The sequence below is a fragment of the Venturia canescens genome, chromosome 1, assembly GCF_019457755.1.
Source record: "Venturia canescens isolate UGA chromosome 1, ASM1945775v1, whole genome shotgun sequence".
Taxonomy (NCBI): Eukaryota; Metazoa; Arthropoda; class Insecta; order Hymenoptera; family Ichneumonidae; genus Venturia; species Venturia canescens.
This window is the reverse complement of record NC_057421.1, coordinates 22,176,334-22,204,089: the sequence shown is the minus strand read 5'-3', so window position 1 is coordinate 22,204,089 and position 27,756 is coordinate 22,176,334. Positions and strand designations below refer to the sequence as shown.

Sequence of the window (27,756 nt, the reverse complement as noted above, 5' to 3'; positions counted from 1 at the left end):
CCTTGGATTAACGTTCAAACACGATGAATTTGAGATTTCGAGGATAATAAAAAGGTAAAAAAAATTTTTTTAAATTAAAAAAAAAAATGAATCAATTTTTCCCTCGTCCATAATTTCTTCGTCGTTTCGCAGCATTCTTTTTTCACGATCATGGCAATACTTTGATCGTTTTGAAAATAGTAATAATTTCGACTGAATTTTGATTTTTAAAATTTTATAATTTTATAAGGCAGTTTACGCACGAAGGACGTTACGAAATACACTGCGACTGATCCATAATTTTACACGTTCATCACGCACGAGCTTTAGACTTATGCATAACCATTTTTCATGACATAAGAATTATGCAAAGTGCCATACGATGAAAAACCGAAGCGAAGCGATTGACCTGTGTACAGCTACAGCTGTTTTGTCGTCTCGGTGGAGAGCACAAGGCGATTATAATTCACGATTCGATCGACATAACAAAGTCATTAATTGTTCCAATGTCTTGGCCAGTTGACTCGTTTCTGCAATTAACATTCTTCGCTTCTGATTTAATCGACATCCCTCAAGTGATTCTCGTTTCACTTGCTGTTGTCGTTGGGTATTTATGAATACCGAGGACTCGCTTATTCCGAAAAAATCGACTTTGAAAGTTCGTCCCTCTTTGTCGTGCTTCCCGCGATCCAGTGATTAGCTCAAGCGTGAGAAAACCATTTGGAAAAATGTGATTCGTGGTGTACCAAATTGAGTCGATCGTATTATTGAGCAGAGAAACTCCGAAGATCGAGGTCATCGATGCATTTGAATATTTCATACATTCGATAAACTTTCTACGTCAGATGAAAAAATTGAGTTTTCTTCCCGAGGAACAAGCTTTCTTCGACTTGTCAAGCGAATTTTCTTCATGTCTCTTCTCCGCACAATTCGATATATCGAAACTGTGGGAAACCACGTCGAATCTTATACCCACAAACAAGTAATTATTCCGACGTGTTAAAAATTCGGGAATTACGTTGATGCTCCGAAATTCGGTTGGAATTAGTATTCCGCATAAACTCATCCGCGAATAAATTGGTGCATAAAGCGTCGAAGCAACGAATAATCTAGGAACGGAGCAGCAGCGAGCACCGATGGCGAAGGTTCTCATGACTGTTTACGCATTCTTCGTTCGTGTGCTCTCTTGGCTTGGTTCCCTCTCGTAGCTTCGCTGCTCCTTTCTCTCGGCGCGAGCTGTGTATAATGCAGTTTTCGACTTCTCCACTCCCCCGTCGAACACACACGAACCAGCAGCAGACGAGGAACTGTTAGTCGCCTCAGGCTGAGAATAAGAGTGCACACACAAGCTCATCCTGCGAGGAGGAAAAGAAGCCGGACTCGTACATGAGTTACTACGTGCTTTACGTACGTATCGCGACGACGTTCTAATGTGTTACAAGTCCCGGGAGCCTTCTGTCGCTCGGCGATTTTCAGCTTCTCTGAGAGAAAAGCCGTCGATGTTCGAAGTAACTCTGCGACGTTCAGTCATTTCCGGTTTCGTTCTTCTGCTCATTGGGCAACAAATTATTTTCAAATTCAAACATTTTCGTTCCGGCGGATCGAATTTTCTCGCTGATTCTCGTCAAACTTCACCGATTTATTTCGCCGCAGAAACGACTGTCAAAGCTGACCACGAACGAGTACTTTCGTCCGACAGCGACGATGACCGACCCAAACTCAGTTTCTAGTTTCTCCGGGCCTCTGCGTGCTCGGTCGGTACAACAAACTCTTAGGGAAAGATCACCGAAATAAGGAAACGGATTTCGAAAAATGGAGAGAAACGGAAGCTCGAGGTGGCGGGGAATGGGCTCGTAAAAACTTGCGTCGAGGCACACGCGGGAGCTGTAAAAATAGAGTCGAGGAGAAAATAAATACTCAGAAAATTCTCACGGTACTTTCTTATAATTTTCTACAAAAAGAAAGCTTGAATATTCTGTTTTTTATTGGAAGTGCTATTTTTGAGATGACGTAAAAATGTTCTCATTTCTATTGTTATATTAAAAATCCTTCGAATTCGAAGATATTTTTAACAAAAAAGTTGCGTTTCTTAGAACGATAATTCAAACTTGCAGAACCGTTGTTTGAGAAGAAAAATATTTGACAAGTTTACGGAAAGGAAGAAGGAAAAACGTCAAAGTTTCGTGCTTTTTTGCATCTTGAAACGTTCATTGTGAAAATAAACGAAATAGGGTATGTTACACCATGTAAAAAAATATATAAAAATGCATGTATACGATAGATTTTGTAAAAAGTAAACGAGAAAGGTCAATATTTATTTATAAAAATGCAATGTAAATTTTATAATTCAATTTTAAAAATCGTCCTTTTTCATCTGCGTTTTTCAAATGTCTCAAACGCCATCCGCCATATTGGATTCCAACGTGACGTCACTTATTCGATAGTAAACAATCTAGATTCTTATCGTGCGCTCTGTGTTATTTTGAAATTTTACAAGTTATTATGTACGTTTGTGGACTTTTATCATTAATTTTATTAAAATCGCATCATGGAAGACGGTTTTGTGAAAGCAAAAAGTACAAATCTACCAATGACAAATATATCGATGGTGGCGATGAATCCACAATTTTTGTGGCATTTTTACACTTGTATTATCGCATTCAGGCACGAGACACCAATGATATACTATTATAACTCATTATATTCACAAATCTTGTTACTTCGTATTGTTTACTAACGGAGTGACGTCACAAACCGAAACAACATCATGGCGGCTAGCGTTTCCGCGCGAAAATTGATGATTATAAATAAAAAATAGTTTTTAAGACACTTTTTAAGACAAAGATGAAATAATAGTTGAGAGCAAGGAACGCCGAACATGCGAAGCGTATAAATAAAAAAGTATCAAAACCATGAAGAAAATGAAGGAATGTGCCACTGAGATGACAGAATTCCCATATCGGTGTGAAGGTAGATTAAAAACTGTGAGAAAATGATATTCGATAAAAAAAGAAATGAGATTAAACAGAAGATGAAATTTTCTCCTGCTTAGATCCATATGAAAATACGAATACCGCTGATACTCAAGACACATTGTTTGTTTCACCTTGCCTCATTAGATTTTCGGTCTCGTGACCTCGGCAAAGACGACAATATTTACTTCGAAAGCATCATCGAACGATTGTAACGTTGCAGAGCGTTCCTCGCAAACACGAGAGCTCGACTCTGCCTCCCCCCTCCATCGAATGAGCTAGCAATTTAAAAGCTATACGACAATCACGAGACTCACGAGGATATACGAACGCACATAAGCAAGAGCAAAGCTTTTGAGCGAGTGTGTGTGTGAGTGCCGGGTCTCCCGATACTGCGTTTAACTCGAGCATATATGACTCAAGTATGCATAAACAACAGTTTATTATCATTAGCTCAATGCCGAAGCTGTTTTCATGAATATCTGAGGCTTTTCCTATGTGCATGCATCGTAAAACGACAATTTCCTTTCTCGCACATTCTTCACAGCGATAGGCTGTTGTTTTTCTGAAAAATTTTCAAGTACATCGATTCTCGTATATTTAGAGACGAGCATTATTGTCATTGCATTATCTAAAAATCATGAGGAATCGATGGATTAAGGAGCTTAAATTAGACGAACGAAAAAATACTATTTTCACGAATTTTTTTGATCGGTATAAATTTCATAAATACGGATATACAAAATTGTTTTTTATATTTATTTTACTCGGGTTTCGTACAGAAAAATGGAGAAGACAGGTCCAAAAAAATGGGTGTGCGTTGTTGATAAAATCTCTGGAATGGATGATCGGAGAAAAAAATGAAAATAGTTTTAGATTCAATAGGTAAATGGCTACAGCGCGTATCATACGATTTTTTATTTTTTCAAAAATGCCAAAATGGCGGCCATTTTTCGAAAAACTACGTAAAAGCACGTTTCTATCATCGTTTTTTCCCGAAAAAATTAGTTCTTAAATTTCAAAATTCGTATGACATGCGCTATAACTATAGTCGTAAAGAAAATGTGGTAAAATTTTGGAAAAGCCTCGGAGATTCTATCAACAAGCCGCCCAAAAAGGTAATTTTGAGAAAAACGCGTTTAAAAAAAGGCGGAAGCGCACTGGACGGCGCGTATGATACTTTTAAATGCGTATACTTTCGAAAAATGCATTAAAAAATAATGGATTTTTTGAAAACTCTAATAATTAGGCTAGACCCCTTAACGAAAACTCATCGTGAGCGCAAAACAGTTGGATTTACCAGTCGACAAGTCCAAATAACGGGTTCGCTCCTCCGCACGTGCACAAAGAATGTATTATTAAGTTCGTTTGATCGTAAAAAATAATAGGAATTCCTCAAGGCATGAAATCATCGGAGAAAAGAGCAGAATGTAAAAATTGCGAAGAGAACGTAATTCGAAATAATTTTTAAATGCTTCGCTTCGTGTACGCGGACTTGCCTCGCGCTACATTATTTTGGAAATGAGCGAGTGGATTGAAAGATAAAAATCGTAATCCCGCCCTGACTTTCCTCGTCATATTTTTGTCGCGCACCCTCGCCCTTTTCGCCGAGTTTACTCGAGGCGAAAAAGCATGTACGCTTCTCACATACTCTCATGTATATTAATAATAAAATTCATTGCACAGCGCTGCTCGCTTCTAGGCAGCATTCGTGTTCACGTGACAGACACGTCGGTTCTGTAATTAGCTGACGTTCGAGCGCGAGACGCCTCTCTAGTTGACGTTTCGTAGCTCGAATCGTGACCTGCCCTAACGATTCTTGCGTTAGCGTTCTTGGCTCGCCAAGATTAATATTTTTTGTTGCTCCACCATGCCGAAGGGAGGCTCACATTGATTCGCCACACTCCGTGGGCTCATTAGCTTGATTTTATCATCATCGTGTACCCTTCAAGTGATTTTTCTCACGGGCGTCATCGAGCTTTTGATAAGATAGTGGATGGGAAAATTCCGACGCTCGCTTTCCACGCGTCACGCTACTTCTGATGCGAAAGAGTTCAATATTTTCACCCAGGGAGTACGAAAAACAAGCGATATATGAGACAAGGAAAAAGTCGCCTGGTGAAATAAATAAGCCTCGTAGAAAAACATGCCGCGCATACATCGGCGAGGCGATGGAACCGACGAGACGAAGGTTAACAACAAAACATTCGATTTATTCATTAATGTCGTAAACCTAATTGCCAGCAGGTTAGCGCAGGAGAACCAAACGACCGTAGAAAAACGGAAAACAAGCGACGGACGTGTATTCGGACAATAACAAAATCGCAGTCCCTCCTGTTCGTTGGATGGAAAGAACCGCGAAAGGCAAATTACAGCGAGTATTCGGCAGTGATGGGAGTGCCGTAGACCGAGTTAACGAATTCCGGGACGTTGAGGACGCGTTGAGGACGCGTGCGAGCTTGCGGGGCTTTTTATTTGTAACAATTAGAATGTGAGTCGTTATTTTTAATAAGAGATTGTAATTGTGGAAATGAAGAAATAAATCCTTCGCGCCATCGTTTCGATGCTCCACTGCGCATCGACGAAGTTTCATCATTCCATTATTATTTTCGTTACCGAGCCTCGTTACCTCCGCAATAACCCTAACGATGTCAGCGAATTACGTACGTCGCGAGGAAATAAAATCGATGAAAATTTAGTGGCTGAATGAAATTTGAGCCGACGATGCTAATTATTGAACTGCGCATTTTACAGGCTCGCGTGATAGGCCGCTGAAGAAATGTAAATCTATCGCAGCGACGAATATCCACAGAAAACACGAACACACGCCTCGGCTAAACACACAGCTATGAATATTAATGCAAATAATATCGCCTTGGCGGAGAGAAATAAAACGACAATAAGATAACATTTTTTACTATAAAGCTGCGAGGAATCGATGTCAATACGACCGCTCCGTGTGCACACATCAAGTCTACCCGGCACGCTGGAACGCGGACTATTTTTAGCCACGTGGACACGTAGTTCAACTGCAAATCCATCAGCAATGTCGTTTTAAAAACTATTAAACTGAAAATAACAGGCTGAACAAACTCAAGAGTTTTATTTGTGAATAACACGACGATTATAATGGTGAAAATAATAAATGAAAATATATTGATGACCGAGGGATATTGAGCATTCACAAATGGAGCGGGGCGTAATCGAGATCTTGATTTTTTGCTCATAGCACATTTATAGCAACTGTCATTAAACGGTTCTCCAAAAAACGAGGATTGTCTCATGGTAAATTAAAATTAGTTGCTTATCACGACTCTCAGTTTGTCCTCCGAAACCTTCGGTTTTTTTTCCTTCGCGTTAAAACTTTTTGACATCATTTCCATTGCGTAGAAATGACTCGTGTTTTGTTCACCGAATGCAATTCCACAACGAATAAATCGCACGTCGTTATCCTCTTTTCGAAATACACACCGTTCGACTTGACTTCGGCTGGTGGGCTTTTTTATATTTCGCTGTCTCTTCCAATTTCTTCTCCGCCTATTTTTTTTTTCTCTAGCCTTTCCAATCGAATTACCCAAGTAAGGATACAAATTTTAATTCCAAAAGAGATACGACATTTTCTAGCGACTGAGCCGATACCGATGCCGTGTTTAAACTCCAACGTCTTTACTCTTTTATCAGTTTAATCAAATACCGAATTCATTAACGGACCAACTAGAACAGAAAAGAACGGTGACATCATCTTTTCTATTTTCTCTACGAACGCGAAGCTCCAAATAGTAGAAATTCGTGGGCTCGATTGAGCGAGGAAAAAGACGACGCTGAAGTTTGCGACGCTGGAGCCCAACGAAATGGAGAAAAAAAACATTAAATTTGTAATTCACCATTTTTTCATTTCACGAAGTATCGGTGGAGCTTGAAAAACTACGAAATGCAAATTCGGCAGTGAACGAAATTGGAGAATTACTGGAATTATTGGAAGGGTTTTTTACAACATTTCGTTGGACTCCAACGTCGCAAACTTCAGCGTTATGGAAAAAGAGCTAATAACTCGAGCAAATTATTTCATCAGAATTTTTTTTGTTGCTTCGTTTCTTAACGTTGAATTGTTTATCACAAAATACAAAATACTTTGTCAAAAAATCCTGTGGGTTTCCTGTGGGGGAAAAACCCCAATTTATTGAAACCAGTTTAAGTGTAATAAGAAATCAACAAATTTAAAAGTGTGAATAATTATGTGCGAGATATTTGATGTAGATTAGGAGGAAATTATTATCGATTGCTTTAGTGCTTATGGGGAAGAGATTCTCGACTCCTATGAACTTTTGAATTTGTTTTTATCGAGGTCAGAACTTGTGCTCGTCAGATCGATCACGTTTTAATACAATTTCTGTTGAAATTGTCGGCTTATTTGTAACAATAGTTGAATAAACGTGTTCAGAGTTGATTATATTAAGAAAGAATATGAATAAGAACTTTTCAATTGTTTTTTACCTTGAGAACGTTGCGTGTGCAATTAATGATATCGCGAAGCGAACTCTTATGTTTTTTTTTCTCGTTACTAAATCAAAAGTTTCTATTGTTTTTTTTAAATACTATCATATTTTTGACAGAGAAGGAGAGATTGAAAAAAAAATTTCGGAAGTCGTTATTTTTCATAGAAATTTCGCTATTTGATTTGGGAAGATTATTTTGGAATCTTGTTTCTTTCTAATTCCTCTGAATTATTGTATTGAATCTAGAAATGTAATTTTCTGGCGAAAAACTTGGTGCAGTTATTCAAACAGTTTTTGGGAAAATATTGTTTTCTCATTAATTTTAGAATCCACTCAATAATTCTTGATATTTGTTTGTTTATATTTCTAAGTTCAGATGCTTCCAGAGCCTTTTAATGTACGCATCAGACGAACGGAGCCGTTTCCGGTGTCGATAACACGTCAAATAATCGTAGACATTTGTACCGGCACAGCATTTACCGACCTTGTAAATGACGGCTGGCAACGCTTTGGAAAAACATGAGCGAGTCTTCGGACTCGTCGTAACACCCGGACCTTGCATCGGCTATTATACGTAAATACACATGCGCCAAGTCATTATGTCTCGATCGTACGATCGCCTCAAACAACGGACAAACAATGGATTATTGAGTTTTCGACTTTAACGCCAATTTTCAGTGAGAAATGAGCTCTAATTTGACCATAAAAAATTAGGGCGAAGAAAGAGCTGAAATTCGATGTCGAATTTTTTCGAATCTTCCTTCGCATCTCATGAAAATCTACATTCGAGTTCCAGTGGTACTGACCGCTGTGGAATTATTTCGGGAGCGTCTCGGACTGCGGTATTTTCAGAAGCTTTTCAACATCAGCGCAGACTGCGACAGTTGTGTTAGGCGAATGGAAAGAAAAAATCAATCGGGATATAAAAACGTGATTTTGTGGGCGAGTAAAAAGGACCAAAAACGTAATTTCTTTTAAGGGAACAAAATTTCAACGAAATTTTTCACACCCGAATATTCAATTATAAAAATTCGTTGATTGGCGTCGGGCATCCGAAAAATTCGACTCGGAAAAGTGCTTTTCGATTCACTAACGAGTTCCATTTCCTTCAAAACATCTCGCCAGATTGAAAACTATAAAACCGAGACGCTGAACTTTAAATGGTCGAAAAGTTCTCAGCAGAGGGAATTCATTTACGTTCTGCCAATTAGAGCCCACTTTTCTTTGGAGAATGGACTTTCTCTGCTAAAAAAGTTACTCCTAGAGATTTTCCTACAAATTTCTGACACGCAATAAATTGTCACTAATACAGTTGGCGGATTCTTCTAATTTTCGTTCCCATTCATCCTTTACTGTTATTGTTGAAATTACCTTCGCCACACGCACTAGCAAAAAGTTATATTCCAGTAAAATAACCGTCAAATTGACAGCCGTCGATAAACGGCGCGATAAACGGCGCGATAAACGGCGCGTTTGACGAGCTCGAAAATGCCTGAGTAAATATTCGTTGACATTTTGGGAGTAGTCGACAAAAAATATAACGTAAACTCTGGCTTATCTAGATTCAATGATAGAGCTCAAAAAACCGGTGCATTTTGTTGTCCGGGGCATTTTTTGTGGATTAATTACGCTTGAATTGGAAGCATGCTCACTGAAGTGGAAAAGTTTTAGGCGATAAAGGCGTTGCGTAATCTCAAGGGCATCTGGTCATCCAACTCTGCTCTCTTCTACGGTTTCGGGTTTCTTTCGACGTTTCGTAAGAAGAAAAAGCAAACAAAGCTAATATCGTATTTGTATTTTTTATGATGTTTACGGTTTCGGGGCCGCGTCAGTGTGTGTTTATAACGTACGCTAAAATTGCGCCATCTTTTCCAATAGCGTTCTAATTTATTATTGATTTTTATGACATTTTTTTAATTCCAATATCGTTTTAACGATTTCGTCAAAATATGAAGAGAGCCTCGGGCAATATTATTATTGGAATGAGAATATATCCGAAGGCAACGGAGCTGCTACGTGATCGCAAGCACACAAGCACCTCGGTCAAAGCACCACGGCTCGTACTCTAAATCCCTCTTTATATTTAATCAGCCAATTGCCGAGCGTCTATTTAACCCAACCGATGATCACCTTGTTTACAACCGAAAATCGTCGGCTCGGCTTGCTCCATTAACCATTATCGTCAAAGTAAAATAAGAGAACAAAAGTGCGACAAGTTTTACGATGCTATCACTCAACGACGACGCATACAGAATACAGATACAGTTCTGTGCGGTTAATAATAGTCCGAATTCATTTCTAACGAGTTCAATCAGAGAGGAATATTAAATAGCTTTCTCTTCCTCAGCTATCAATGCTTTTCCACATTCTTCAATTACGTATTTTCATTATAAGGGCTGTGAACAATGTAAACGTTGGAATTTTAGGTGTTTTTTTTTTAATTTATTTTATAAATAAAAATTGGTTGGATGGATTTAGATAAAATCTTGTACTGAATCTTATCTTATCCATACCCGGAAGAACTGGAAAATTTTTTATTTTTTTCCATTTTCTTTTATGGTATTTTTTTACAATGGTGCGTTGTAAATGGCACCCCTTGAATCGGCTCTGACAGCAAATCTCAAAAATGGAACATCTCGGGACGAAAAGGCAAAAAGATTCTTAAAATATGTGAAAAAAAATATTTGAAGAAAAAAATCACAATTTTTGTGGCTTTCTCTATAAAATGCAATTTCTCTATAAAATGAAAACATACGCTTCCCCTATAAAATGCAATTTGAATCAAGTCGTTGGATATAAACTCGTCCGATTCAAGGGGTGCTATTTTTAACACACCATTGTACACAAATATAGCATTAAAAAAAAATGTTTCAAAATTTTTTTCCACTACTTCTGAGTACGTAAAAAATGTGTGCGAGGTTTTATGTAAACCCATCAAACCAATTTTTATTTATAAAAGGAAGAATAACAATAGAAAATTCCAACGTTTGCACTGTTCATGGCCCTTAAAAACGTATCCTTCTATCCTGAGAAATGAAAATTTTTGGAATCGGCGTCCCTGACCTTTAATGACCTGAATTACGGATATTTGGGGGTTTTCTCTTCCAACGAGTGGAATTATTTCGAGGGAACTCGCAGATTCCAAAATTACGACGTACGCAATATTTGAATGATAAATGTAATGAAATGAAGTTTAATTGATTTTTGCCTCCTTTTTAGAGCACTGATTTGCCGAAGAATTCTATCCGCTCATGATTTCGTTAGTTGAAAATGTTGCTGTGAGCGCGCGTTGCGTAATGCTCTTTGGCGACTCGATGATGCAACAGATTTTCATAAGCTGAGCTTTTTTCTAAGGTTTCCTTGCTGCGCGGAGGAGAAACAAAGCGAGAGTCAAAAGGGATCCGCATTCTTCTCACTGGCCGCGACCGACCCTCGATCTCTCTCTCTCTCTCTCTCTCTCTCTCAGGCGCTTTCCGAAGGGACTGCTCGAGCCTCAGTCACCACTCGCGACGCACCTCGTATTTTTCAAATCGAAAATTTTCTACACCGTTCCACTGAAATGTGCTTTCAAACAACGATTTTTTTGAGAAACCTCACCACACAAAATACACTCTGATTAGTAGTGACGTTCGATTTCAAACTTAACTCTTATATAATAGTCACACGGGGTATATTGGACCCCAGCCGTTTTTCAACCGACGATACCAAATAGAAATTTCGAGAAAATGGGACTTGTGGTGCCCTCGGTCGATAGTTCAAACCTTTAAGAAGAGAGCCTCATCGTTATTATTTGAAAGGGCCCGTTAGTTTAGTTTTGGTAGTCGATCAAGTCAGACCGTGCGAAGATCCGGGGTCCGATCCACCCCAGCGTGGCAAATTTAACTAATACTACCTGAAAGCGTGATTTCTCAGGTTATAGAACGAGTTGATTTTTTTTTAATTGAAAATTAAGATTTCTACATCAATTTTTGTGAAAAAAGTCATTTTTCCTGCATTCTTTTCTTTGACATTTTTTTTTAATATTAAAAATAACACGAATAGAATAAAATCGTTACGGTCGTTTCTTAAAGGTTCAAAATACATTGCAGTATTTTTATTTTATTTTTTTTTTTACAGTTTTTCAATTATTTATCGTCCCCCAAAGTGTGACTATTACGCCAGAAACTTGAGGTGTAGGTGTAGACTAGTAAGGGTTAATAATCGTTTATGGGAAATGTTCATTGTCGATTCACTGTCAAGTGTCTAACGAACTCGCAAAATTTTTTCTGGAAGGTTCAGAAAGATGATCGTTAATGAAGTAGGAAATTATTGCAATAGAATTTTTTGATTCGTTGAATCTAAAGTGTCGGAGTATTTGAAATTTCTTAAAATTTCAATGGAAATATATTTTTTGCAGTTTTTATATTCGCTAGAAATACCGCAAATAATTATTTTTAGAAATTTATTCGAGTCTCCTTATTTTCCACTCAGGCCTGTAGACATAAAAAATCTTCAGAAATGACGATCCACTTTAAGGCTACAGCTGTATACTCGGACATGAAATTCTACGCCATCTTCTGAGCGCAATTAATAAGTGATTTACGCTTCGGACATGTTGACAGCTGTGTAATTGGGGATCTCTGATTGAGTTTTTGTTTGGTTTTTTTCGTCGTGGAATGAACGTTTCCATACGAAATCCGGCGACGTCGTATGGCAGCCGATGAATAAAATTCGAGGAACGAGAACGAAGAGAAAAAGAGAGAAGAAATGGGGGGCGCCTGCACTGTCCTCCCTTGTGGCGTGAGCTATTTCGGCGCTTCGCACTTGGCGCCATGACGTTGGAACAAGGAACCTCGCATCACGTCGCTTTCGCTTCAACGGTCATGCAACACATGCTCGCACGACCCTTTTTCTTTGTCCCATTTCCACACCCGTAACGCCACGCTCACGCAGCATTTTTCAGTATCATTCGAATTCACGTTCACTGCTTCATGCTTCAAAGGCTTTTCTTTTTCTTTCCGAAAAACGCACGATTCCTCATGGCATTGCGATTTTTCGGGTGAAGCTTCTACTAGTTTGAGAATAACTTTAAATATTCGGCTAAAATTTATTGAGTTAAAATGTGTCGATAGTCACTTGAAAAAGATAAAATTGTGTTCGAATCTCATCGAATGGAACAAGAAATGATTACACTTATGTCCGAGTCCCTTCGAATGAAAAATTCATTTGAAGATAATTCGACGTCCTTCGAAATAAAACGAACTCTCATGACAACTGAAAACCTCACGCTTGAGCACGGCGTCGAGGTGAATTTCCACTCTCTCGTGTCCTCTCTAAACTGTTTCGTGTCAGGACGAGAGGGAAATGGAAAATTTATGTATCCTCCCAGGCCCTACCCATCCGCAGCTCTGCGACCCTGACTCCCCGACTCGTTTTCAGCGTTAGGAAAAATACAGATCAACAGGGACGACGTACACGGGGCATTTTTTTGCGCACCAAACCACGAGCATTCTGTGTCTTTGTTCGTGGACTTTCGAGGTGAAAAAGATACAGTTTTTACCAAATACCAACACTTCGTAAAATTTTTATGACCGTCAAACTGTCGGTAAGAGTCATTCGGTGCGTCAAAGGAACACTGACTTTGAAATATTTTTCATTTTTCGAAATTTTGACTCAAAAAGTGAGGAAAAATGGAATACTTCGAAAATCTGCGATCATTTCGAATTTTCTTTCGAAAAAACGGTCCGTTCAACGAGTGAGCAGGCTCGAAAACAGAGAAGCGCTTCGAGACCTTTTGTTTACACACCAAGCGCAATGAATACTCGTGAAAAACGAGGCTCGTTTACCGCATACTAATAACAGAGACCCGGAATCATTCTTTAATACGTATTTTCGTAATGTCTTGATAGGCTCGCAAGGAATCCTCGTTGAGGCTTTATTTTATTAGGCTCATCTAATAATAGTTTTGTTTTACAAATACTATGTAAAAGAGGCGGCAAAGTATTGAGAGAATCGGGAATCCTTGACACGATTCCTGAAACAGCATCGAATTTCCACTGTTACGTGCGACCGTAATGAACTTTCAACCGATCAATGCATAATCTGGTAAAAAAAATACTTGCACTTCAGATCCGTAACGATGTAAAGAAATGTAGGGCGAATCTGGGGGTCGAGGACCATTGTCTAATCGATTTGACCCAGAAAGTTCCTTCAAACTGGGTAGCAAATTATTAGAAAAATATATTTCAGTTTTTTTTAATTTAGATTATTTGTAAAAACGATATTAGCTCGATGCTGCAAAAAATTATGTTACGTCGAAAAAAAAGCCAGGGAATTCAGTATCGATCAGTATTGTTGAGACGGGCGTCTCACTTACCGGTCAAAATGTTGACCCCCTATCCATCTGGGTCTGTTACTTCGGGGTAGTGTTACGCACGCAAAACGAGCGCATAAACATTGTTCGAAGGCACGTTGCGTTTGAAACGATGTTACCGATGCCCTGATCGCGAACCGCAGGTCGATGTAACACTTCTTAAATGTACATGTTCTCTGTAACGCCCTTAAACTCCCACAGCAGTACCGGCAAGGGCACAATGTCCTTGAAAATCAACTGCGACTTCACGTTGCAACCTAAATATGCCGGGGTGTTGTGATGAAGGGGATAGCGAACTGTTATTACTGGTTGCTTTTCAAAATATCGAGATAACTACCGGTGATGAGAAAAGCTACGATGGTAGAATAAGCGCGAAAATATGACGGGACTCGAAAAAGTTCGGTGGTTTTTGGAACATGTATTTATGTCAAAAATGGTCAAAACACTATGTCACGTGTTATGGAAAATTCATCATTTTCAATTCCATGAAAAAATGATTCCTTCCTAATACTTTGTTCGAATATTTCAACAGAGATAATCGCGGCAGCGGCTCCTAATAAATGTTATGACAATACAAAATTGTTCGAATTAGAACATTATAAATATCCACGAAACTACGCGATGCCTCGAAACTACTATGTATGTATATATAAGAAGTATGGCCGACGAAAAACACGTTGCGTATTAACTGGTATATTTACCAACGCACAATGACACAAAGTCTTAATATATCACGCTAATCAATCTTCACTCTCGATTAGAAAACTTTTCGATGAATCTTTTGCACACTCAATGAAGCTTTAACGGGGCTTACTTACAGGCTAAAATTAATAAAATTACTCACCTCATCCGGGCCGGCCATGTCGTTGCACACAGAAACACATCTTACATTTCCAACCCATTTTTACACCACTATCTCGACGATAACGCGCGCGCGATCACACGAATTCACGTATTCCATCATAAGTATTACATCTAATTTTTTATGTTTAGTTTTAGATTATTCGGTAGTTATAGATGCTACAATTCGTTCACTATTCAATGGAACAATTAGTTATGATCCGTGAGATTTTTCATTTTTTCGAATGTACACTTACTCACTTACCACTTGCTCGCCATCTTTTGATTCGGACACCACGTTTGTTATTGTTGCGCGCGCCCGTGCCGCGGACCATGCATGTTACGCCATCTACATATATTCGAGATATCGATACATCGATTTGATTAATGTTATTATTGTGATTATTCTGATTATTATTTTTCTCTTACAGTGAGAGTAATATATACGCACATAATTACAATGCGGTTTTTCTTGATCCGTTTCAATAAAATGTTTCTGTGTTTGTGAAAGTAAATTTGGATCACTGAATCGTGAAAATATTCGACCAGGCATTTAAAAAAATGTGGACGCGCTATAGCTGAACAAAAAATTGTGATACGAACGAGAATGAAACGCAACGTTTGACAGGTTATGACTATTGCACAAATTCATGCCTGGCTCTTTAGTCCATCTACTTGAATAATTAATGAAAAATATTTAATAAAACGAGTAAATAAAAAACGAAATGTTCGCAACACTTTTACGATACACGTTCTTCTGTAGCATATATAGGCATTGTTAATGTAGAAATATTCAGTCAAAATAAATCACATTCTTTAAGTCTCGACAATCGTTTTCTTTTTTATTCACATCAGTTTTTTACCTCTTTCGCTGTGCATAAAATAGTTTTTCTGCTCCATATATATATTTTTTCGTTATCCTTATAATAAATTTAAAAAAATGTAAAACAGTATGATGAGTCAATAAATTCTTTTCATTTGACAAAGTTATGCCTGTGTTTATGAAAATTATGATTGACAGCACATTTTCAAATGACATCTGCATTAGAAAAATCTTTGGCAATATTTGTAATTTTTTTGCCAATCGAAATTGTGCATGGATCAACGTAGCACAATATGTGCCAATTTTTTTACTTTTTTTTTATAGCTCTCATAGTATTTTGCTTGTCAACTTTTTTCTATCGGACACGCAGCACATTTTTCGGAATGTGCACTTGAGAGATCTGCATTGTACAATGATCGAAATGTCGTTCTACAAGGATGGGGTCTTGGCTCATTCTCATCTGAATCATTTGCAAAAGTCATCATTAATACAGCCAAACTATGCTTGCCTCCTTTTCCATTATTTCCATCACAGAGCAATAATAACGGAGGTTGACTGGAGCATATGCAACAATCAGAACCTGCAATGTATGTATTTCTCGTTGATATATATATATGCTCTTAAGTAAATATTCACGCACGTCAAAATTTGATATGCATTCAAATTGAATGTTTTGAACTTTGTTTTACAAATAAATCTGACCAGCTTCATTTTCTTGTTTCAAGGTGAACCTCCCTAATCTTGGATCAAATTGCTGTTCTCTAAACTTTGTTACAATGCCTCACAATGGTTTGTGCTCGGAAGGGTACCAGCAAAAAGAAAATAAAACAAACCATAAGCCAAAAAGGAGAGAGAATATATTTCATCATTTAGCGTTCTTCATAATGATGATAGTGTGTATGATATTGGCTTCTAGTCAGCCAAAATTGGGTGGTGCCAATGGTATATACAAACTTATTTGATTGAAAAGACATTTGTAAATTTGTCTAGCAAGTGATACCATAAATGTGATAGGTCCAGTAGTATTTGGAAAGTTCTTTGCCTTATTTTTATCGGACTCTCATTCATTTCTACAATAATTTTAAAAATCTGCTCTATAGTCCTCATGTACCTTGTGACAGTGAGACAGTCCTCATGGACTGAGCTTGATTTCATTTCTCTGCCATGCTGGCAATTCAAGTAGCTTTTTTTGGAATTTTCTGTTTCGACAGGTGTGATAAACGGAAATGTGATCATATGGTATTTCGCTGTGCCTTTAACGTACTTCGAAGCTGGACTGACTTGTAGTCCAAAATCCCTGTATTCATCGCTAAGTGACGGCTATCTCTTGGCATTTGTGATGACCTTCATGTATATACTAATGCCAATAATAGCCAGACTAGGAAGTTGTCTTTTAACTTATGCGAGTGTTAACCCTTGGCTCCTCAAAGGAATGGAAGTAAATATATAATTATGGCAAAAATAGTTTTATCAAAAAATAGAAGATTATTACTATGGAGCATCTCTGGCAAGCAGGAGATATTAAACATTGAAACATCGTCTGTTGCAGGTGCTATACTGCATGCCACCACCATTTAGTGTCAGTCTCGTGCTTAGTAGATTGGCAAGTGCCGATTTATCAACGAGCGTTGTCACAACTCTTGTATCCCACTTTGGAGGACTCTTCGTATCTCCAATATTATTATATTTCATGGTGATCGAATCATTATTTAACTTTACAACCTTACGAGGTAGTTGGATACAACCCCAATTTTTGGATGAGAAATTGCTCTGTTGTGTTCTGAAATTTCGTTTCTGTTCTCCAAAGAATTGAAATGTTCACAAAATACGACATTATCGAACTCTAAGATCGTTTTTCACTCCATTTTAGGTTTAACGACTGAAAAAAAAGTTGTCAGAGTCTAGGATTACACGTAGTATCATTCAATGGTTTTCTGATTTCACTACCAAGAGCAGTAGACCTGTCATTAAATTAAAACAATGTGAATTGAACAAAATATTGAGGCAAAAACTAAGTAACGAACTTATAATAGAAGCAGCTGTAAAGTTTCAAGGGCTATTTTAATGAATTTATTTGGTTTCTTCCAGCTGGGAGCGTCTACTCCTCCTCTCGTTGGTATCAACATTCGCGAAATGATTTACAGCACAATTCTGCCTTTTGGAGTTGGTATGGGACTCCAGACAACAGTATCGAAATTGAGCTTCTACAAAGAGGAACGTACCGCGTGGATACCACGATTGTTGCTTCTCCTGACGGCCTATCACTGGTTTTGCGATGCTATTAACGCTGATGTGACATCACTGCATGCCATCGACATATTATTATGCGTACTCATAGCCTGTATCGGGCAATTATTTATCACCGGTTTATGCTGGTTCTTGTGCTCGAGATGGCTACCGAAACATATTCTTCTTGCTGCGCTATTTACGAGTACACACAAATCGATTGGTCTCGGGGGTTGGCTTTTGCGAGGTGCTTATCACGGGTCGGCTCACGGCGCAGCCATTAGTCTTCCACTCTCGATTTTGCCGGTTGCTCAATTGCTCATGGGTAGTCTTTTAGCAAGCTGGATATCACCCTGACGAAAATCAATTCATAATTCCCAACACGATCAAGTATCTGAGGAATTTGTGATGGTTAATGAAGGCGTTTGATAAAAAGGAATTTGGAATATAATTCGATAATAATAATACGATTTCACTAGTCGTTTTTGAAATTAGTTGGGAGACAGGTTCATATTATGCGATGAAATGGTGACTTAATTCACGTACTACAAAAGGAAATTACGATGAACTATGGTTAACTGCATTAACTACTGACGATGCGGTTTATACAAGTTCAACGAACTCAACATTCGATTGAATTCGACCAGTTGTTTCAGCTTCGTTCGTATTTTCCATCGTACATACATCTTGATAATTGTTTGTTCAAACCTCAAGACTTCGCAGAAGTATTTATCAAACATGCCATTATGCTCATACATTTTCCCAGAAAAACATCGAAAATTGCGACACCATAGACAGATTGATAAAATAACAAATTTTGTCACGCGGCTTGTGTTGATTTTATATAGGAATTTCGCTAATTTTTTTATCCTCATAACGTAAATTGTTACGAACTGTCAGTCACGAGTATTTTCACTTGACCACCACTCTTGATGATTGTAGACTAGAAAGGAGCTTAATCAGTTCGAGTTAGTCCGATTTCTTGGGCTTTTAATACGAGAATTCATAGGATAAATATAAACATTTTTCGAGTGCTAAAGGCTAGTGCATTAAAAGAATAGTCATTGAGGAGGCATATAACGATACTCTGTGATAATATAATGTCGCATGATAGAATTGAAGACCGATCGGGCTGTAGTTAGAAACAAACGAAAAAATTCTTACGACATAGTATCAACTTTATTCTCGATATAAATCGAATTTGCGAGAGAAAAAATTGCGCACAATAGTTTTACTACTTAGATGGCATTATATATATATATATATACATATGAAGAATTCGGGTCGTTCAGCGACCAATTTGATTCGTACAAAATTGTTTGTCTTACACTTACCTCTGTACTTAAGCTACAACATGTTGTATCTTAAAAATCAAATATATTAATTCGATAGCAATAATTAACAAAAATAATGATAACACACCGTTCATTAACGTGCTCAAAAAAAAATGCAATCCCATAACACGAATGCTTTGAAAATGTAAATGGTTGTAGAACAAACTCAAATACTCGTTAAAGTGAATCGAGTAGAAAAAAAGCGTATATGCTAATAATAGGTTTTACGACATTAAACGCAATAAAAAGAAGTGGCGACTTTTCCCATACAAAACATAGCGATTTTATTCTACAAATAATGGGATAATTTTGGTTGCATGTTGCTTCATGTTGCTTCTCACTCTTTTTTCTGAAATCTTGAGATATTATTCTCATATTTTTTTTTCTTTTTTTTCTATTTGTGATACGTAATTCACGCATTTTACTCTCCCTTTTTTCTCTTTCTTTCGCTTCTTCTCATGTCACTGTTAGTGCACATGGTTACATTTAATATAACAAATATTATAACACTCATTTTAACGCTGATGTGCACGGACACCGAAAGTTTCAACGGTGAAACACGGGTTTTTGCCTCGTAACGACCGAGCTTCGGTTTTTAGGCGGTGGTGCTTTTTTATGAACTGGTTTGTCGTCACAAACGAAACTCGTTACAATTTCGCTGTTTCCGAATGATAAGAACGAGAACTCTTGTCACAATTTACGAGGACCCGGCTGCTATCGTCGCCAACTTCTCGGTTCCCCGTCTTCGTCCTCCTCTTCTTCGTTTTCTTCTAGTAGCAGAGCTTCGGTCGCACCCTAAATGAATTCGTGAAAAAAAAAAAAACAAACGAAACAAAGTTACCAACGAATTAATGTTATTAAGTTAAATCAACGTGCTACCGACAGTGACGATAATAATCAAGTTATCACGTTCCTTCCGATGACATCCGATTGGACGAAAAGAAGTAACGAAAAATACAGTTTCACAAATGAAATACTTCCGTAGCAGTAAAGATTGGTCACATTTGAAATTTCATATTCCATAAAAATTGTACGCGATCCAACGGAACTCGGAACTTTTTCGTAAAAATGAGTCCCGATGCTTTCACACGTATTTGTTGAGTTCTTGTGATATTCGAATCAACGCTTCATGATAAGCAGATGAAAATATAGCATTGAATACATAATTTCGTTTTTAATATTTATAAGAAACAGGTTTCGCAGCGTTTTTCCGTCTTGCTTAAAATTTTCTCTAGTTCTATTAGAATATAATATGGGTGCATAAATTTCATACTTCTACGTCGATTTCGTCATCAGCGTTCGGTGGCGCTTGCTCAGTACGAGTTACGTTAGCATTCAAATTGCCAACTAAACCAGCTCCTCCACGATGTAAATGATGACCCGATACCCACGTCACGGACAGAAGCCTATCCTGAAAGGTACGACCCTTGACTAACGCAACTTCAGCCTCTTTTCTGGATTTGAAATTTATGACGATCGATGGTGTTGCGTCGTCGACTATTTGGTTCACTATTTCGCCATATTGCTGCAACCAGAAATGCGGTGAAAATTATTGCATAAAAATGTAACATGGAAATTGAAATGTAATTTACCAAACGAATGGGACACTGAGCGACGAGTTAATTGAGTTGTTCAATTGAGGTTCCTGTATTTACCTGAAAATGAGCTAATACTTCAGTCTTTTCTTCCGTCTCGTAGCCGGAAATGAGAAGACTGGTGGGTCTATGATCGACGGAAACGTGAGCAAAGCTTCCTCTGCCACGGCCTCGATACGAGACCGTGTGAGAGCCGCGCATGACGCGTGGACTCTTGACGATTCTATTGAGAGTACTCGCGTTACTAGTACCGAGTCCTAATGCGGCCGCTTGGGCTCTCAACTCGTTGAGCCTTTTCTGCAATTCACCGGCATCTTGTCCTTCCTGCTGGGCAGTCATAAGATCCAATTCGGCATCCAGAATTTCCTTTTGAGTTTGTTCTCGTGATTTCGGTTGGCTCTTAGTTGCTCCGGTTTGTCCATTGGCAGCAAGATCTTTTCGCAAGCCATCGATTGACTGCTGCATCATTTTTATAGTGACCATAATGGCCTCCTTCTGTTCAGGATTTTTTTCGGCTCTTTCGATCAATGCACGCATCTCGGCTAACTGTTTGTTCAGGAGTTCTTGTTTTCGTTTACGCAAATCGGCAGTTATTTTAATGGCCTCCTTCCTCTTTTCTTCCTGCTTCTTCTTCAAGGTTTCTTTCACTGCGAGCATCTCTTGGGTCTTTTTAATGGCGAGAACTTTGTCTTCGCGTGTTGGAATCGTTTGTGCAGGAGCTACGAATAATTTAGTCGAAGCTGGCACGAGACTCTGCGTTATTTGTTGTTGTTGTTGTTGTTGTTGCTGCTGTTGTGGTTGTTGTTTCTGTTGCGGCTGTTCCTCACTCGGGCGACGCGTCGGCACGTACTCGTTGTCCTCAGGCTTCATGCTCAACGATGGCATCGCCGTACCCAGACGCTCTTTTATCGACGGCCTACATCCCGGGGGCACATTTTCAATGGCACCACCTGACGCGTTGTTTGTGAGATTGTTATGCCACAGTACCTTGATAAATCTATTGTTCAACACAGCCTCGGTACTACGATAAGCGGCTTTAGCTTCGGTCGGCAATTGAAACGTAACGAGTGCCGCTTCCGGATCACCCCCAAAATTCACTTGTATATTTACAATTTTACCAAACTTCGAAAAATGATTGTTCAACTGGGTTATATTGTTCATACTACGCGGTACTTTCTTCAATTCGAGAGAACAATTTGCCGGATTGTGAATGGCGCGCTGCTTCGGACCGAGACGATTGAAATCAAACGCTTGCTTCCTCTTCAATGGATTATTGTTCTGCGAATGAGCCATATCCGATGGATTCGAGTGAGGTATCACCGGAACACTAATCAATTCCCGTTGACCTCGTCCGTATATACCAGGCCCAGGTGGCGGATGTCGACCCCACGGTAGCCGGGGCTCCATACTCGGAGCGTCTGGGTTGTACTCTGCGAAGGCACCTGTCGACAGTTCCGAATAATTTGCCATCAGTTTTTGATGGAAATATTGCGCAAATAACATTTTTTCACTATCGCAGCTGTTCCCATCCTTGACATTTAAATAAACAATTTACATTCCCGCCATAATCAGTATCCCATATTGATGATTTTTTAACGCAACGAGGAAAGTCTTTAAGATTGTGTGCTACAAGTGTCGTATACGAATACTGAATATACCCATGTTGGAATGATGCTGATTTCGTAGATGAGGCGGTGGTAAGCTAGCAAGCGGGAGGTGCGGCGGCGGTGCATTTCCGTTGTGTCCTGGAGGTGCTTCCGGAACAGCTGGTACAGGTACTGTACCAGGAGCTTGTGTACCATGCGGTCCAAATGTAAGAACACGGCTCAGGGCCGAGTCTTCGAGCACTAGAGGATCCGTACCGTGATCATAAGGACAAAGATCGCCGCGCATGCAATAACCTTTCTCTGAAATTACGCCACAAATACAATAAACTTGTTAGTACAAAAAATTGTGAATATATGCTCCTTGTTTCTGGGTCCAACTGCATTGACGGATCAAACATAAAAAAAGTGTCGAAAGTATCCACACTTTTGTTCACTAGATCGGTATATCGACATTCATTGAAAAGCTATACAATTAGATTTTTAGGGAGAGAACATTTATGTTAATAGAAATGATTACTCACCGTCGAAATCTCGACATCGTCGTTTAGGCTGAAAATTACCGGTTTGATTGTTCGAAATATTGGAGGCAACAGCGACGACGCTCTGTATCGACTGACTAGTCGTTGAAAGCCTCATATCTATATCACCGTGATTGCTGTCCTGAGTCGGGGTGCCACCGGGACTCGTGTCAATTCGATCGGGACGAGGAATTTCATTGGTTCTATCGGTACGGTCGATCTTCTTACGATCCGGTGACCTCGAACGTGAACGGGATCTAAGTGGAGTTGGTGATCGATTACGAAAACGAGCTCTGTGATCACGAATCTCGGGACCGTCGCGGACCCGAGAACGCAAGGGTGACGTACTCCGACTTCTGGTACGTCTGAGAAAATGGAATGTTATCAAGTTTTCTTGAATCTCTTAATTCTCAAACTTTTTAAGGATGTGCGGCTAGAAAAATTGTTTATTTTACTCAACTTAAAAATTTCCGATACTTTACTACTTTGTGCAGCCGACCACTTTACACATGCAATATGCTGATATAACTAATCGAGAAATATTCAAAATTGGGCGTTGAGTGCAATGAAATTTTGTTCGTTTTTTCTACGGGTACAATCTTTTTTTGTGCTCGAACGTTGCTACAATTTTATGCTGATATTTAACGATAGCAGAGTGAATAAGCAAAAACGATTCTCGCTAGTTTTTACAGAAGAAAAATGGATGAAAAAAAGTTTGTTGCGATCAAACAATTCAATCTTCAATATCGATAATTCCGTAAAATGAATCGTTACAGAGCATTACAGTACATTACAATTCGCGGTTTTAGAGAATTCTTTGATATTGAAAGTTTCGTGGTGCGCACTGAAAAAGTATACGGAAAAATGTGATCGCTATGACTAAGAATGAACAGCTGCAAATACACATTCTATGACAAACGAAAAATTCTGTACAAAAAGTGCAGACGTTTCGGATGTTGCCGCAGAAGTGAGCTGCGAAGTCACGTCCAGGAACGTAAGTTCACCATTTTTCAATATTTTTATGCACTCAATTTACTCTTTTTACATAGATAGATCGATTGTTTTTTAGTTCTTTCTGGTCAAAAGTTGCCCTAGACTCAAACAAGACTCACTTGACACGCCATACATCCTTAAATCTTTAGATAGAATCAAGACATCGATAACTGGGTTGCGTTTAAAACTTTTTTCATTTTATCAAACCTTCGCTCATGTCGGCGAGCGTTTGCAGGAGGAGATTTGTTCCTCCATGGACGACTCCGGTCTCGTTCACGATCCCGACGTATGTGTTCCCGGCTCCTGGACCTTCGCCGATCTCGTTCCCACGATCTTGAACGCGACCTCGACCTCGTTCTCGACCTCATTCGGCCCCTAGTCACATAATTCATTTCCGAAGTATTGAATAGTTTTGATCATTCAAATGTCATTAGACATGGCATTTGAAGAAAAAAATCTAATCGTGTTACATAATTGCAAGATTGTAGCGATGAAATTGCAAATTACTCCAACTAATCTATTAAATTCGAGTTCCTTTGAATACACGTGTCACGTAATTATTATGACTTTACGATTTTCTTGTTAATAATGATAATCGATAAATTATATTTTTTACGTATAAATCCAAGCCTATCGATGGAAATTCAAACAGAATCGAATAATTGTTCAAACAGATCATTTAAGATGAATCTTATCTAAAGTACGATGGATAATTACAACCAACGTACAACTATACATACCGAGTAGTATATAAAAAATTACAAAACATTTGAATTTTTATTTGTCAATTTACCGGCTTCGTGGTCGCTTTTCCTTCTCCTTGTCATCTTTCTCAGAGTCAGACTTTCTGGTTTCTCGTTTCATTGGTAGTAACATAGCGGTTGACCCATTAACTTGAACAGGATTTGGTGGGATTGTAGCTAATGGCGTCATCGTTGGTATTGTTGGCATTGGTGGAATCGTTGAGATTGATGGGATCGTCGTCTCAATAATGTTCTCCCCAGGAAGGATCATCGTCGCCACAGGAATAGCTCCTGTGGGTGGGGTCTCGCTACCACCGAGCTCTGGCTTAGTCATTGGTGGTAAAACATATTCCTGTGTCTCCAACGTTTTAAACAAGAGCTCAACAAAATTCTTTGTTTCTGAATGGAGAAAAAAATTTCAAATATCAGTGACCGATTACAAAAAAAGTTATGACAGCCAAAATTCATCTAAATAATTGTCTGACAGTATGAAAAAAATTTCTTAGAATGTTTTAAAGTTAAAGTTTCCAGGATGTTATTGCTCCAAATTTTATATCCTCGTAACACTGTTGTTTACATTTCACTGATGTATTTCTCTTATGAATATTTTACCAGACTTGTAGCGTATCATACCTTGCTGCAAAAAGACATCGAGCTGTTCGACCATTCCAACACGCAGTTCCTCCAGGGTTTTGTCTTTTTTGACAAGAGCATACACATATTTGGCTAGTGCTGCAGGGTCTGCGTCACATCTGTAAATACAATAGAGTAATCGATGATCGCTCGTTAATATCCATTAGCTACAAAGTTGAAGCAGCATTACAATTGATTTGGCAGTTTGCAAAGCTTACGGAAGAAGTGTGAAATAATGGTTGAAAATAGACGAATTAAAGGATTTAAACGAAATTCGGGAAAAAAAAACTAAAAATATTGTCTATTGAGTGGACGACCGAAACCGGAGAAAATAATCATGATAGTAATATTGAAAGACTAGATCAGGACGAATGCGGATTGGGATATTGAATCTAAATCGGAATCCCACACGCGGAGTAAAATTCATGGATGCACATGTACATTCTTTTACATACATTATCCATAACCGCGAGATGAGCAAAAGAAAAAATTTTTTCACACACACACACATATACACAAGCTCACAAACAGCGAGGGAGTTTGTACAATCGGGCCAAGCTGGCCTACTTACAGGGGCTCCAAAACGGCTGTGAGCCACGCCTTGAATTGATCAGGATTTTCTATAATCATTTTTATTTTGTACACGATATAATGCACATGAAAAATGTTTGTTTTGCGTCACAATTATCACGTATTACGAGCGTTGGAATATAAGTACTCTCTTAAGTAAAGACAGTCGCCATTCTGAAATATCGCTCCACACTACCACACACTGTGTTCAATTCAACGTGGGGCGGAGGATTTAGAGCAGATGGCAATTCTTACTCTAAAAATTTGCCGCTCGAAGCGTCACTTTACGGCACAACTCTGAAGTATGATACCTACCGGAAAAACGAACGGCAGTTCCTTCAAATTTTTTAAACAAAATAATAACAAAGAGACACCGTTGACAAATGTGATGATAAATTGTTTAAGATTTATTTGATTAGAATGAATAAGTTTAGTGAAGATATACCTGATTTCTTTCATCATGAAATTAACATATTTTTTCGACTGCGGACTTAGGGCGGGTTGTTCCAACTTCTAGGTAAGCCTATCTGACAGTTAAAGGTCTACAAGTCAATGCTTTTACCCGCCAGATAAGCTACCTAGAAGTTGGAACAACCCGCCCTTACGAATGAAACTTCAGAAGTTATAATGAAAAAACGTGATAAATACCGTCGATAATTATGTATTGAAATGCTTTTTTTCAAGAGTTTTTCTATGCATTTTCTTAAAAGTTGCGATTGTATTATATTCAATAATTTCATTCACTATTAAATGCTATTCTTTTTGTCGCCTCCGAAGAGATATTTTAATGCCTCTTAGTTTCGCCGCCAGTTGTCTATTCTCCAAAGTCGTACCGACTGAGATGAGAGTGAGAAAAGGAGATGCCATAAATGAGGAGGAAATTTTTCTTTACCGTTTATTCGACTGTCAAATCTAATCAATTTTTTTGCTTATTCTTTTTGTCGATCAAACGATGAAAAATGTCACTTTCGAAGTTCCCTTGGTAATAAATGATTGATTCAAAGAATATTGAAAATAGCAACATTGTCGAAGTAATTTTTCAAAAAACGTTGACTTTCTAGGCAAAATATTTAAATTTACACTGCGCGATTTTTTTTATCAAACTACACTTCCCATTCAGTTGCAATGTTTTTTGTAATAGAAAATATTCTCTAAATATTGTCATCAAAATTTACAACTCTATCGCGCTGGTCATATAAATTCCATAATTTTAATAATGGCTTCTTTTTCGATTCAAAAACTATCACCTGAACATTACGCATACCCTCAATCATAAAATTCAGTTAAATATTTTGCAGTGAAAATCCAGTTCCTTCGAAGCAAAATGCGATGCCGAATTGAATCGCCACGATTGCAGCTGGATAGCCATTGCATTTATTTAACTCACCCCTTGAATCACAGGGTTTTCAGGAAAAAAGTACATACTTCATGGGTTTTCGCAAATTTGAAGGTCAAACATTGATGCATGTAACAATTTTTTCTTGAATTAATATTTGTCAAGACATTGAGTCTGCAATCCTTAATGTTGATATCAATAGTAAATAATTATAATGTATTAAGAAATTGGAAACTGTTCGTTTGAAACTATGATTTCAGTTTTTCTTTATTTTTTTACATTTTTAAGAATAATAATAATAATAATAATAATAATAATAATAATAATAATAATAGCAATAATGAAAGAATGAAAATAACAATTTGTTGTTCGCCTAAATCTGGCATTGATGCCGCATGCAACGCGCCTCCCTGCCACTCGCTGGGGGGTCCACCCTCATTGGCATATTTCTTCGTTTTTATTATTTTTTACTTCTCATCTTATTTTTCAAATAACGTATTCACATAGTTCTCCCTTTTTTTACAATCAACTTTGTGACGTTCTATACACGTATTCATATTATTCTATCGTACATACATAATAATCTATCGTAAAGGCGGATGGTTTTGCTTTAAAAAGCTGAGAAAAGGGAATGAAGAGTTAGGTCGATGACATAGCCTGAAACTGCGTGTTTATCGTTACTTTTTGTCTCAGACACAAATGAATGAAGTTGGTATTTTCGATTCTGGAAGCGCAATTA

At 38.2% G+C, this 27,756-nt stretch overlaps 3 protein-coding genes across 6 annotated transcripts in view; 1 reads left to right on the top strand and 2 right to left on the bottom strand.

Moving 5' to 3' along the window:
• The window catches only part of Lk6 (Lk6 kinase), a 72,879-nt gene extending 57,952 nt beyond the window's left edge, over positions 1–14,927 (bottom strand). The window contains exon 1 of one of the 2 annotated variants that reach the window (XM_043433240.1): positions 14,644–14,927. In XM_043433240.1, the coding sequence (XP_043289175.1) occupies positions 14,644–14,661 (18 nt within the window). In that variant the 5' untranslated portion in view covers positions 14,662–14,927. Of the gene's footprint in view, positions 1–13,802; positions 13,822–14,643 lie in introns of those variants that run through there. The other variant, XM_043433241.1, reaches the window with a different exon arrangement.
• A 127-nt stretch (positions 14,928–15,054) lies between these two features.
• Positions 15,055–19,296, top strand: LOC122419017 (sodium/bile acid cotransporter 7-like). 2 transcript variants are annotated; one of them, XM_043433245.1, is made up of 6 exons: positions 15,055–15,267; positions 15,787–16,049; positions 16,188–16,404; positions 16,674–16,900; positions 17,012–17,155; positions 17,551–19,296. In XM_043433245.1, exons 3-6 carry the CDS (start codon positions 16,239–16,241, stop codon positions 18,043–18,045), a joined length of 1,032 nt encoding a protein of 343 aa, XP_043289180.1. In that variant the 5' UTR covers positions 15,055–15,267; positions 15,787–16,049; positions 16,188–16,238; the 3' UTR covers positions 18,046–19,296. The 2 variants fall into 2 exon arrangements, with proteins under 2 accessions (XP_043289180.1, XP_043289178.1); XM_043433243.1 differs by lacking the exon at positions 15,787–16,049.
• swm (Zinc finger protein swm) lies at positions 19,282–25,885 on the bottom strand. Of its 2 annotated transcripts, none has more exons than XM_043433238.1 (9): positions 25,683–25,885; positions 25,112–25,230; positions 24,529–24,877; positions 23,943–24,110; positions 22,746–23,107; positions 22,276–22,524; positions 20,678–22,059; positions 20,296–20,547; positions 19,282–19,817 (listed from the first exon to the last, which is right to left on the bottom strand). In XM_043433238.1, the coding sequence occupies exons 1-9, from the start codon at positions 25,739–25,741 to the stop codon at positions 19,737–19,739; spliced, it is 3,021 nt and encodes a 1,006-aa protein (XP_043289173.1). In that variant the 5' UTR covers positions 25,742–25,885; the 3' UTR covers positions 19,282–19,736. The 2 variants fall into 2 exon arrangements, with proteins under 2 accessions (XP_043289173.1, XP_043289174.1); XM_043433239.1 differs by having other exon boundaries at positions 22,746–22,999.
• Between the last annotated feature and the right edge of the window lie 1,871 nt (positions 25,886–27,756).